The 12,388-nt window shown below is 35.3% G+C and overlaps 1 protein-coding gene across 1 annotated transcript in view; it reads right to left on the bottom strand.

Annotated features, from left to right (window-relative positions):
• Positions 1-4,179: 4,179 nt before the first annotated feature.
• Positions 4,180-12,388, bottom strand: part of plppr5a (phospholipid phosphatase related 5a) — a 31,419-nt gene continuing 23,210 nt past the window's right edge. Inside the window, exons 5-6 of the mRNA XM_026934961.3 lie at positions 10,948-11,070; positions 4,180-6,189 (exon numbers count right to left, since the gene is read on the bottom strand). Of these exons, the coding sequence (XP_026790762.1) occupies positions 6,160-6,189; positions 10,948-11,070 (153 nt within the window). The 3' untranslated portion in view covers positions 4,180-6,159. The remainder of the gene's footprint in view (positions 6,190-10,947; positions 11,071-12,388) is intronic.

Genomic DNA, 12,388 nt, shown 5'->3' with positions numbered 1-12,388 from the left:
AACAAGCAAACAAATTCATACATACATAAATATATAAATACATAAATAGTTTTCCTTGTGTGGACCAGCCAATCGTCATCATCAGGTGAAAATTGTCAGATATTCCTAGCCTTGTGGGGTCATCTAGTCCCCATCAAGATATAGATACATGAGCACACACACAGAGAGAGAGAGAGAGAAAGAGAGAGAGAGAGAGGGAGAGAGAGAGAAACAGAAAAACACACACATACAAGGTTATAGCTCTAAATCTGCCCTCATCCCATTGTTCCTCTTGGGCTAGTAAATCCTTATCCCCATTGTTACCATGGTAACTATAGTAAGGCAATAAGAGAAGATTGCTCTTGTACAATCATAACAAAGTTTAGTGTTATACATATTTCTCATTTTGTTAAAAGCTTCCATGCACAGAGATCGGTGCAAATTGACCTCTTATATGTGCGGCAATTTTAGATTATTACTTCATGCTGTTAACTACATCCTGGGTTCTTCTTTTTTCAGGCAAAAATAAATATTTCATCAGCATTGGCCTCTCAGAAGCTTCTCTCTCAGTACAATGTCATGTACATGGTGAGCTCACAGGGAGTTTTGAAGTTGTTAAAATATTAATAGAGATTCCATATACTATGAAAAGGATGAATAAAAAGAGAAATGAGCAATTTAATGCCACCAAAGCAACCTATGAGGTAAAAATAATGAAAATTGAACGTAAATTAAGTTTACATAAAGTGCGAATAGGTATAGCTGTGAAGTAGCGTAATGATAACATGGAGTCAAATAAGCAATTTACCAGTTCTTCCTTTTAGAAAGAAGAAGGCTTTCAATTTCATTCATTCATTCAGTCATTTAAGAGCAGCATTTCTCCTTCTGCTCTTCAGAAATTGTTCAGTGCACTTACAAATTCCACAGTTGATCTGGTAGCACACTTCGCAGGTTGCACTACACACGGTCTGCCTCAAATTATGTAAAAACAACATGCATGTGAGTCATCAAGTGTTTTGCTATTTCTGACAAATCCTCAAAAACTAGTGTTCATGAGATTCTTATTAGAGTCCTTATTAGAAGTGATTCTGAGAGGCCACGGTCATAAAGATTTATTAATAGGACATGACATTTGGGAACAGTGTACACAAATCTTTGACACAAAGAGGAATGAATCAGAACGAGAATATGATATATTTACGTTGTTAGGGATCTAGCCCGTAACCTTCTAGCTAATTAGTGCTTTGTAGTAGAGGGTCACAAACCAAAACAGATTTATTTCTCATTTGGGACACAGTAAATGCAGCCAGATTCAACTAGCTAATTTTCTGCATGCTAATCGGCTAACTAGTGGTTTACAAGCCCTGGCACAGGGCTCTTAAATGTCAAACACATCTGACCTCTAGCTATATGTTACACTCTGCCCACATGTTATTTAGTGTGTGATACCTTTTCTCCTCTTTTCCAGCCATAAGTTGTAGGATCTTGAATGTTACAATCATATTCACTCTCAGCTATTCATTGCACTAGTTTTCAGCAGGAAAACAAACTCTTGAACAAGGCAACACAATACATTTTTCAGAATAAAGTAAAGTCACTGGATTGAAAAAAGTTCACACCAGAGTTGTTTGAGAGAAATTGAGATATCCTTGCATTTTTGCTGACAGGCTGTGGTTGTACCCTGTCAATCAAACAACATCTTTCTGTGAAAGTAAGTGGCCCTTTATCACTTGACAAAATATATTGTCATTAGTCATTAGCAAATTTTAGAAGTCTGGCTTGCAAGTCTGGCCTGCTTCTATTAGATAGAACACAATACTATACTATACTATACTATACTATACTATACTATACTATACCATACCATACCATACTATATCATACTTACTATACTATACTAGAATCTGATTGATCAGAAGGTGACAATTCATTTTCTATATGATTTTCTATATGATTCTATATGAATTCTATTTTCTATGTGATTCTTTCCCAAACGGTTGCCACAAAGTTGGAAGCCCACAATTAAATGCCTGTCTTTGTATGTTGTAGAATTAAGTTTTCCCTTCACTGGAACTAAGAGGCCCAAACCTGTTCCAGCATGACAATGCCACTGTGCACGAAGCGAGCTCCATGAAGACATGGTTTGCCAAGGTTGGAGTAGAAGAACTCGAGTGGCCTGCACAGAGCCCTGACCTCAACCCCACTGAACACCTTTGGGATGAACTGAAAAGCCGACTGCACACCAGGCCTCCTTGTCCAACATCAATGCCTGACCTGACTAATGCTCTTGTCCTTCCCAGAAGAGTGGAGTTTATTATAACAGCAAAGGGGAACTAAATCTGGAATGGGATACTCAACAAGCACATTTGGGTGTGATGGTCAGGTGTCCACAAAAGCTTGGCCATATAGTGTATGTTATCATTTCTATCGCAACAACTCATTCACCGGGACTCACTGTACATTTCAGACAATCTACATAATCTAAAACTAATAATATAAGGAATAAAAATGTGTTGTTATATTTAACAAAGAAAAACATTAGAAGTCTCCAGTGTCGGCATTTTGTACTAGTCAATAACATATAACACTATAGTTTCTTAACCTTATAATTTCAGTCTCAGTGAAATTATATTATGATTATAATTATATGAAATTATAACTTTTTATTATTAGTAGTATCTGCAGTGAATTATTAATAACTACAGTTATACTAATAGGAAATTTCTGGAAGTTAAATAAATAAATAAATAAAATCTGGACCTGCCAAAGGATTTGAGTTAAGACACTGCAGTTTGAACATGAGCCATGAGTTGTAGCATAGTTTGTATCACTTGATGCATGTAATATGAAACATAAATGATGGAGCAATATGCTTTGTTGTTCTAGATGACTTGCTGTAATTCTCCCACATTTCTGTTTTCTTTCTGATTAGTATTTTGAGTGATTAGAAAAAAAAATCCTCCAAAAATCTGAGGAGACACAAAAAACTAGTTATAGATAGCAAAAAGCAATTTGGTGTAAACGCACAAACATGAAATATATTCTGACATGAAATATAATTTATTTATGAATTCAGTAGGAAAATCTCATTGCTGGCCTGTGAGAGTTCATACTCTTCAAAACACAAACATGGTAACAGAAAACACGATTCCCTTCCTCTGACATGCTGAAATCTATCACAGAATAAACACACATTTCTGACATGAAATCACAAAAATACATACACACACACTGTAATTAGTTCCTATTAGATCCACAAAAATAAAAAAAACATGGTTTCATCTTAACCTGTCTTATATGACCTCTCCTTAAATGTGTAGAGAGACATTATGAAGAAAAATAAAGCTTGGAAGGAAGTAGCTGAGCCCATTGGTATACTTGTACTAGCTGTGCATTTAATGTACTACTTCATGTAAATCCAACAACCAATTTTTACACTGATTACTGCATTATTTCATTTGTCTTTTACTAGCTAGCTTCTATATAAAGCTACTACTGTTTCGCATTGGCCTGTATACACTCTCGAGCGACAACAAATTAGCAGTCTCTACACATCCACAACAAAGTACAAGCAACATGAGCGATTTGTCACTTGCTATTGTGAACACAGAGTGACACCCACGAACAGGCAAATCTGACATCAATAGAAAGGTTGTCGATGATCATTACACAATCATTTGAATCCTGTAATCCAAGTAACTGCCATTTCCACACACACACAATGCATTATGGGAATCCACACAGTTCCTTGGTCAATGAGACTATGCTCTAAGTACACTCAGAAATATCTGAATAGCTATCAAGATGTTATTCTATGCATTGTAATATTCCTAAAATAACACAACTTCCTAAAATGGTGTTCAAGTAAGAACACTAACTATAAATGAATTTCACACAATACAATGATCAGTTTTCATTATCAGCATACAAACAAAATGCATACTTTTTTTATTAAACAAAAATAAATCGATTTAAATCTGTGAAATCTGCATGAAATAATTGAGTATTATATATTAGAATTGTTAGATTTATATTTAATATTTGCATAAGTCTTGAATGAATTGATTTTGTCTTGATTTAATTCATGTTAAATGAACTTCATGAAAAAAATATAAGACATATAAGACACATGATCAAATTAAATGAAAAACGCACACATTCTGTAATTAAAATATACACTGTATGTTTTGGGCCTAAATATATTTGAGTACAGAGTTTCTGAGTTTCTGAGAACAGAGTGTTTGTGTTTCCTGTTTCTGGTTGTTTTTTGTTTTTTTATTTGACCCAATTTACCTGTTTTAGGATATTGATTATGCATGTGCCTATTTTTATCAGATTTCTGACAACAATTTTTATGAAAGCCTAATCTCTAACTCCAACATGATACATAGACGTGTTAGACTGAATGAACAATAAACCATGCGCTGGCCTTGCAGGATGCGAGTGAGACACATCTGGGATAAAGAATGATAATAAACAGCTCTGTCACAGTAAGATCTCTCTCTAAGGTAAAGATATCATTTAGAGGTAAACTGCAGATTGTCTGACAAGGCTCAACTGATAAAACTATGTCGTCCTGTGTTTATGTGGAGCACATGAAGGACGTAAACACACACACACAAGTTCACAGTGGCTGGACAGTGTGTACAAATTCTGAGCATGTCTAATCTTTTGTGAGTTCTTTAATCTCCAGTCAATTAAATGTGTCAGCCCTGGCTGAGCCGCTGTCTCTAACGATGACACCAAAATCAATCTCACCTCCCGCTTATCACTTCTCTCACACTGCAGATCAAAAATGACAAAAATCTGTACAACAATGGTACTCGGATGTGTGCACACCTTTTAACACATTGCTAAAGAAATGGTGGAAACCCACAACATTTCTAAGTTATAATGGCATACAGTTTCTTTACACCACAGTGCTGTTAAATTCTCAACTCTGATTGGTCAGAAGGTGTTGATTAATCTTCTATACCAGCAGCTCTGACAGAAGTTCTGTAGTAGTAGTGGCTGCAGGTTTATATTAACACACATCTTCTAATACAGTATCATTTCTACAGGAAACACTTACATAGGGATTAGTATGACAGATGCTCCACAGAAACAGTTTAAAAAAGTGTAGAAAAATATTTGTTAGTATTTTTTGAAGGAGTCTTCAGTTTCAGCGCTTTGTAACAGTCAGACATAAAGATTTAAGTTTTCCAACATGCCAAAGTCTTCAGGGTGGTTGGCTTCGAGCTTTCTTGGTAACATGACATGTACTAGTCTTTTCTAGTTTTTAATACTCTTACTAATTTCAAGAGAAAGGGAAAAAAGAGAGGCTCATGAATGGACAAATATTTATAGCTGCTATAATGTAAAATGATAACAGGAACTAACACAGACATTCCATAACATTAAATGTAGATACAAACAGACAAAAAGTATGATGTGTTGTACATTAATTAATAAAAAAAATTGGCAAACTGCTGTAGTATAAGAGGAATAAAACACTTTGAGATGCACTTTAATTGGAAAATAATCAATTTGAGGTGTTAACACTAAGTAACTCTGCTTCACAATGAGCCACATTATACCCCATTTCATTGATTATTTTCCTATAACAGCACACCCCATCATTTTTATTCCTTACGTAACATTTTGTTTAAAGATGATCAGCAACAAAAATGTTATCAATCGTCACAAACACTAAAAAACGTTACAAATAACAACAACCCACAATGGACAGATTGAAAATAATTGCTCAGACAATGGTCTATTTATGTACAACACCAATTAACTCATCTATTTATGGACAGTAAAATGAATCCATGGATCATATGTTTATACACTAATTGACAGATGTAATGTAACACAACCTATTAACATATAGACTAATGTCAAAATGGTTTCAGTAGGACAGCAAAAATTCACTACGCACACTGTTGCTTTGCAACATTACTTCCTGATGCTGTGTGTTCAAGGACGCTGATACAAACTGGTCATCTTTATAAAAATAGGAATATGCACTACATTTGGTAAAAGAACAAGACAAGGAAAATCTGGGTTTATACTAAGTGCTGCAGTAATTTATGGTAAAAAAAAAAAAAAAATCCCTCAAAAATAACATTGCACTTGTTTGTCAACAAGAAGAGCTGCAGTGTTTTCCTCGAATTTTGGGACTTTCTCGTGATGTCGCCGTCATGTGACCTCGGCATAGGTAATAGGACTCTGGAAACAAGACAAACAAAACAGGAATATCAGTCACACATTGCTATAACATTATTATTATTATTATTATTATTAGTGTCACATCTGATTTCTCCGCCGAGCCAGGAGCCACCTCTGCTGTTCCGAATCCAATTCAGATTTTAAGACTGTTTAGCTTCCATCAACTCTGCCCATTTAAACCACTCAAACTCTATTTCTGTTTTCGAGGTTTCATGTTTTGTTCTAATTCTGAACACTTGTATTATGTTTTGTATTTTCCTGGTTTGTTACAAGATCTGCAGTGTTCTGTTTGTCTGATCAACTGACCTCTGCCTGATTCTGCCTAATGACTTGGATTTGACAAAAATACATCCACACATGCAGAACAAAAAGTCCATGAGGTGGAGTCAGACCTGTTCCAGCTCCTCCTACCTGGGCGGAGCTGGGTGAGTCGATCCAGAAGTCCAGAGGGTGGTGTATGTTTCAGACTGTGGGTCTGGATTTGGAGTTAGGGGTTATTGTTAGGGTTTAGAGTTTTAGGTTATGCTTATAGAAGGAGTTGGATCAGATCCAGCTCCATCCCTGGACTTTTGGTTCTGCAGCAAGTTGAGGATCTCCCACTTCATGGCAATTTGATGAACACAGATTTTATAAGCTCTAATAAAGTACTGTAATTCATTCCGTACTGATTTAGAACCCAACTTGGTAGTTTTGTGTCCAGATATAAATTGTTCACATGAAACGCAGGAGTAAATGCATTCAAGACAATTTAAAAACAGATTTAAGTCTATTCACTTAAACTACATTGGCTCAGCAGACACTATATTAATATTAAAGCTGCTTTATAATTATGCACCGTTCTTTATCAGTCATCAGTAGTGAAATGAAAAAAAGGAATTAATTAAAGTAGTGAATTAATTTCATGAAGCATTATCAGAGTTTCTATGTCAAATACCGGGTAGAGAGTCACCCCATACTCCGACAAATGCCTTAACAATTTTCAAGATAAACGACGTAGCCTTGACGTAACCCATTACAGAGTGAATGCTAGCCATGCACTGCAGGCACACACAGTTTGTCTTTGGCAGTAGGATAATCTTGATGGACTGCCTGCTGCTTCCACTAAACGCCCTTTCACTCACCCTAATATGAATCCAGAATGAATCTGGGGAAGTCACATTGATCTATTCATCATATGCCTACAGAATAAGCACTGCTTTCTCTATCAGTCCAGTGCACGATGCAGTATGAAGCCCTCAGAGTTACGGATACACACATCTCTGAGGGTAAAGCTGAGTGTTTGTACATGAGCTTGCTTTGTACATAAGGACTGCTCAGTACTGATCTAGAGGAGACTGCTGATCTGTGTGTCTCTCATTAAAACAGTTGTGTCCTAATACAGCAATCCTGAATGCCTAACATTCAACATATCACATGCACTCACTTTAAGAATGATGCAGTATGGTTTCTGTGTGCACTTTTAAGTCATATTCATATTCGCAAATGATGTATCAGATTCAGTTGCATGGATGGAAGCTCCCACCCACTAGTCTCTTATTTACATATCATACACATATAACACCCCAATTTTTCCTTATACGCATCTAATTTACATGAGCTTTGCCCTGCATTTAGTCAAGATCTGAGGACTTAAATCAAATGGGAAAACATGAATTTCAGTGGTGCTTGTGTCCAGACAAAGCCTCAAAAAATGATATTCATATGTTCATATGAAATGATATAATAACTTATATAACTTATAATACATAATAAGCTCATGTGCTCACAAGTTTCACATCCAGATCAATTCAATTCAATTTTATTTGTATAGCACTTTTAACAATGGACATTGTCACAAAGCAGCTTTACAGAAATATATAAATTCTGGATATAAAGTTTAAATTTACAAATGTATCGCTAATGAGCAGATCAGAGCTTAACGGTGTCTCTTGTATACACTTCTTAATCAATTAATCTAATAAAGGTCATGCACCTATGATTCGCAGCACACAGAGAAATTAGCCAATCACAGGCGTCTGTGAGCTTAAGTATGTGGAAGAGGATAGAGAGATTCTATAGAGATTTTAGTCTGAGGTTCCTGCATGTGCAATTGTGTTTATATAACATTTCATTGTTATTATGGTTATGGTTTCTATTGCTCTACTTATTATACTTGGTATAACCATTGATGACATTGATGATAATTTTGACACTGATGATAAAATTGATGATAAAGTGGAAAACAAGTATTAAAACATTACCTTCATTCTAATCAGATGTGAGTACAGATACAATGAATTTGTGTGTGATCATTTTACAATCAGATTTAACTGAATGCAACTTTGATGAATAATAAACATAACTGCACATAACTACAAATTACTTGTAATATTAAATTCAAAATGGAAATTCAAAATGGTAGAAAAGTAAGGATAAAATAGGGCACGAAAAACATAGAACCCATTATCACAGTGTTTAGTACATCACACCCATTATCCCATTGAGTAAACCCTCTTATTACTTAACATTTTCAGAGAACATCATTAAGTGCTACATAACATTGCAGCTGTAGTGTGAGGGTTCAATTAATCTGTTAGGGAAATGTTTTTTTAAAAAGAACACTGCTTTAGCCTTTATCAGAATAACGTAGATATGTATGTTTCTACGATATTCACCTCTTTATGAAGAAGGCCACACTGGTTAAAAAACTCTAAAGGGACATGCTAGAATAATAATTTTTGTATCAAAATGTATACCACGTTATACCACAGGGAAGAATTGGTAAGAAGGTTGTGATTAATTTTCTATAACAGCAGCTTGGACAATAGTTCTGGCAGATGCGCCACATAAACAGATGGTTTAGTTTCCTGGGAGGAGACGTTTATTTAGCATATTTGGAAGGAGTCTACAGTGTCCACGCTTTATAACCATTAGAGCTAAAGCTGTAACATTAAGTTTTCTGACACACAGCCGAAGGTAACATGACAAGCTGTGAATTTTTTTGCCTTATTAACTATAAAAGGGAAAGAAAAGAGAGGCGGGTGAGAGAAAAACTGTTTATAACTACATGATAACAGGAAATAACTTGTTTCACGGATGTTCCACAACATTAAATGCAACTATAAATGGATAAAAAGTAGGATGTGCCATTCTTTAATAAATAAATAATTGTTAGCTTTACTTTGGAATAAGAGAAATAACTTTGGGATGTGATGTTATAGAATAATAATCAGCTTCAGGGTGTTGATTCTCTTCTTCATTACATGACTATGTTGTCACATAGTGCATATTTTATTTTCTTATATTATGTGTTTTATGGATTATTATACTTTTTCTGGATAAAATAAACCAGGTCAGATCATGTCCAGAATGACTAAGATTTAGTACATATTAACATAAAGGCTAATTACTGCACTTCTGTAGAAATAATGTATGCTATGTATTGTTTTCAAATTGTAATAATAAAGATCTGAACCTCATAGTGGGTAATAATTAACTCTCTTCCACAAGCACAAGTTAGATTTGCATTTTTATTTTAATTTCTTTAATTTTGCTCATGGGAAAGTGAAATTAGTGCTACAACACAGACAAACACACTCCTGCCTTGAGCAAGTAGAACAGATGAAGCATAAAAATGACCCCAACTGACTGAAATAAGCCTTTTATGTAATAATCGCACTCATTTTCATGCATTTTAGGAATATCTAGCATTTATGTTTCATAAGACTGGGCACCTGCTTAGCTGTTCTAAAAGTGCTGGTCCATTTTAATAAAATCACAATTGAGTATAAGTGTAGAGAAAAGAAATGATTTGAATAGGAAAATCGGTCCAACAGTCTCCGATATGGAGGCGTTGTAGATCGTAGCGTAGATCAGTTTCGAATCAAAAGGAAAAAAGGTTAAAAACTGATTCTGCCGTTGAAAATCAATGCACACTTACCACCACATGCACGTGTGCAAACAAGCAACCGAGAGAGAGAGAGAGAAAGAGAGAGAGAGAGAGAGAGAGAGAGAGAGAAAGAGAGAGAGAGGGAGTCTTAAGCATTAAATCAAAACTTTGGAATTACTTTGGATTCAATAAAAGCTCAGGGAGTCTCAACAAAAGCACTGCTATATATACTACTTGCAACACTGCCATAAAATATTCTGACAGCACCATAAACCTTGCTACACACCTCCGAATGTAGCGTGGGGTAACGTTAACCAGAAGGGAGCCTGCACCTACAGGTGCAACAGGTAATGCTAGTTTTAGCAGTTTTGTTTGTTTTGTTTTTTTTCAAGGACATGCGCTCCTATAGTGTTAGAGAAAATGAAATATGACACGTGATAGCTGTGCTGGAATTTTAGTTAAATGTGCTATATGAAAAAAATTATGATTTGTGTAGATAAATAATGTACTACAGATAATTCATATAGTACTAATAAAGACAGTAAAGAAATGTATGAAACTGCTGTTACTTACTGAGTCTAACCTATGCATGTTAAATTTCATTAAAGTGAATTGCATTGGTCGGATTTGAATTGTATTGGTTCAGTATTGTGAATGTATTGAATCCTTAGTTCTTTAACAGTATCATTTTTGTATTGTATTGTATATTACATACATATATACTACATATACAACACTGATTACATTTAGGTTAATAATCATGGCATCTTTACAGTACATCTCACATTGAAATGGCTCTGAAACAGCATGGTGCACACTTTTTCATGAAAAATAACTGGAATCCAGCTCTGATTATCATACGGTAAACCAGTGTTACATCAGTACTTTACCTGTGAGACAATGTATTTCTCCATCCTGGGCTCTCCAAGCATGGGAGCGCTGGAAACATTTTCCTCAGGCGGTATCTCGCTCAGCAGAGATTTTCCTTTGAAGTTCTTCACTACACAAACCACCTTCAACAAATGCAACAAAAAACAAAGAGAAAACAAGCATTTTAAACCACCAGAGAGACCCAGCGGCAGTCTGGGAGTGAACCCGTTGGCTCCTTTTGGCAAAAGCCATAAACGATGGTTTATGTAACTTTGCAGGCCCCCTCGCATGGATAGTTGCCCTAAATGAAGCACTGTGTGTCCCACAGCATAATCATCCATTATCTAGACAAAAAGACCATTTTCAGTGAGGCAGGGACAATATGGGCAATGTTCCAATAGATAGTAGAGGATGATTTTAAATGGAGCACAGCACGAAGCTCTATGGTCAACTTCATACAGATGCAGCAATTTATCATCCTCTTCAATGCATGCTCTACAATCTATAGCTATTTCTGCACAAGACTGCTGTTCAGCACACTAGTCATCTACTTTTCCTTTCAAAATTGATCACATGATCAAACAACCAAGGTAAAAAAAAAAAAAAAAAGACACATATAAAGCAGCCGGTAATCCAGGACAATGTGATTCAGAAATGTTTCAGCATGATACAATGTGATTCAGCGTTACATAAACAGCACATTTTAATCAAAAATAATGTTCCATTGGAGGAAAGGGAGTCTACTGGATTATGAAAACTAGTACAGTGATTTGAATCTGAGCCCATAGATCTTAATCGTAAACTGACAGGTAACAGTCCAGATACAAATCCAGCAAAGCATTTCAGCGGATCGGACCAAGTACTTGAAAAAATATTGTAGCAGAGTCAATAAACATATAAAAACCTGGCAGTCGTTCAGCGACTCTATGAACTAACTCAGCTTCTGTAGCAGATCATCTGTTACTGCTTATGAAATCACATTCATTAATGTACTTTTAATTATTTAGCTAAAGGCAACTCATTGGACTAGAGACATGCTAAAGACTTTAGGTCATAACGGGGAGTGTTTTCCCAGAATTTCATAGATTTTTTATTTTATTTAGATGTGTCTCATAAGTGCAGAGGCCATGACACTAGTCAAAAGTGGTAACGTGAAGCGCCACTACAAAACAATACAAGACAAAACCACTAAATCTGTCTTATTTATAAACAGAAACTAATCACTAATGTTTAAGCATTAAAAGGTAACTCTTGTCAACATTTGTTCAGGTTAATTCCTTAGCCAGACCTTTTTAAACAAAGAATTTTATGTAACCAGACCTTATTTTAATTTTAGAATGAAATTTTATGTAACCAGACCTTATTTTAATTTTAGAATGAATACTCTCACCATATATGATACCATGTGACATTAGGGTCCTGTAACATTTGAATTTCTTCTTTCCCCATTCTCCAACCTCT

This window comes from Pangasianodon hypophthalmus, chromosome 14 (genome assembly GCF_027358585.1).
Source record: "Pangasianodon hypophthalmus isolate fPanHyp1 chromosome 14, fPanHyp1.pri, whole genome shotgun sequence".
Taxonomy (NCBI): Eukaryota; Metazoa; Chordata; class Actinopteri; order Siluriformes; family Pangasiidae; genus Pangasianodon; species Pangasianodon hypophthalmus.
This window is presented reverse-complemented; position numbering and strand designations above follow the sequence as displayed.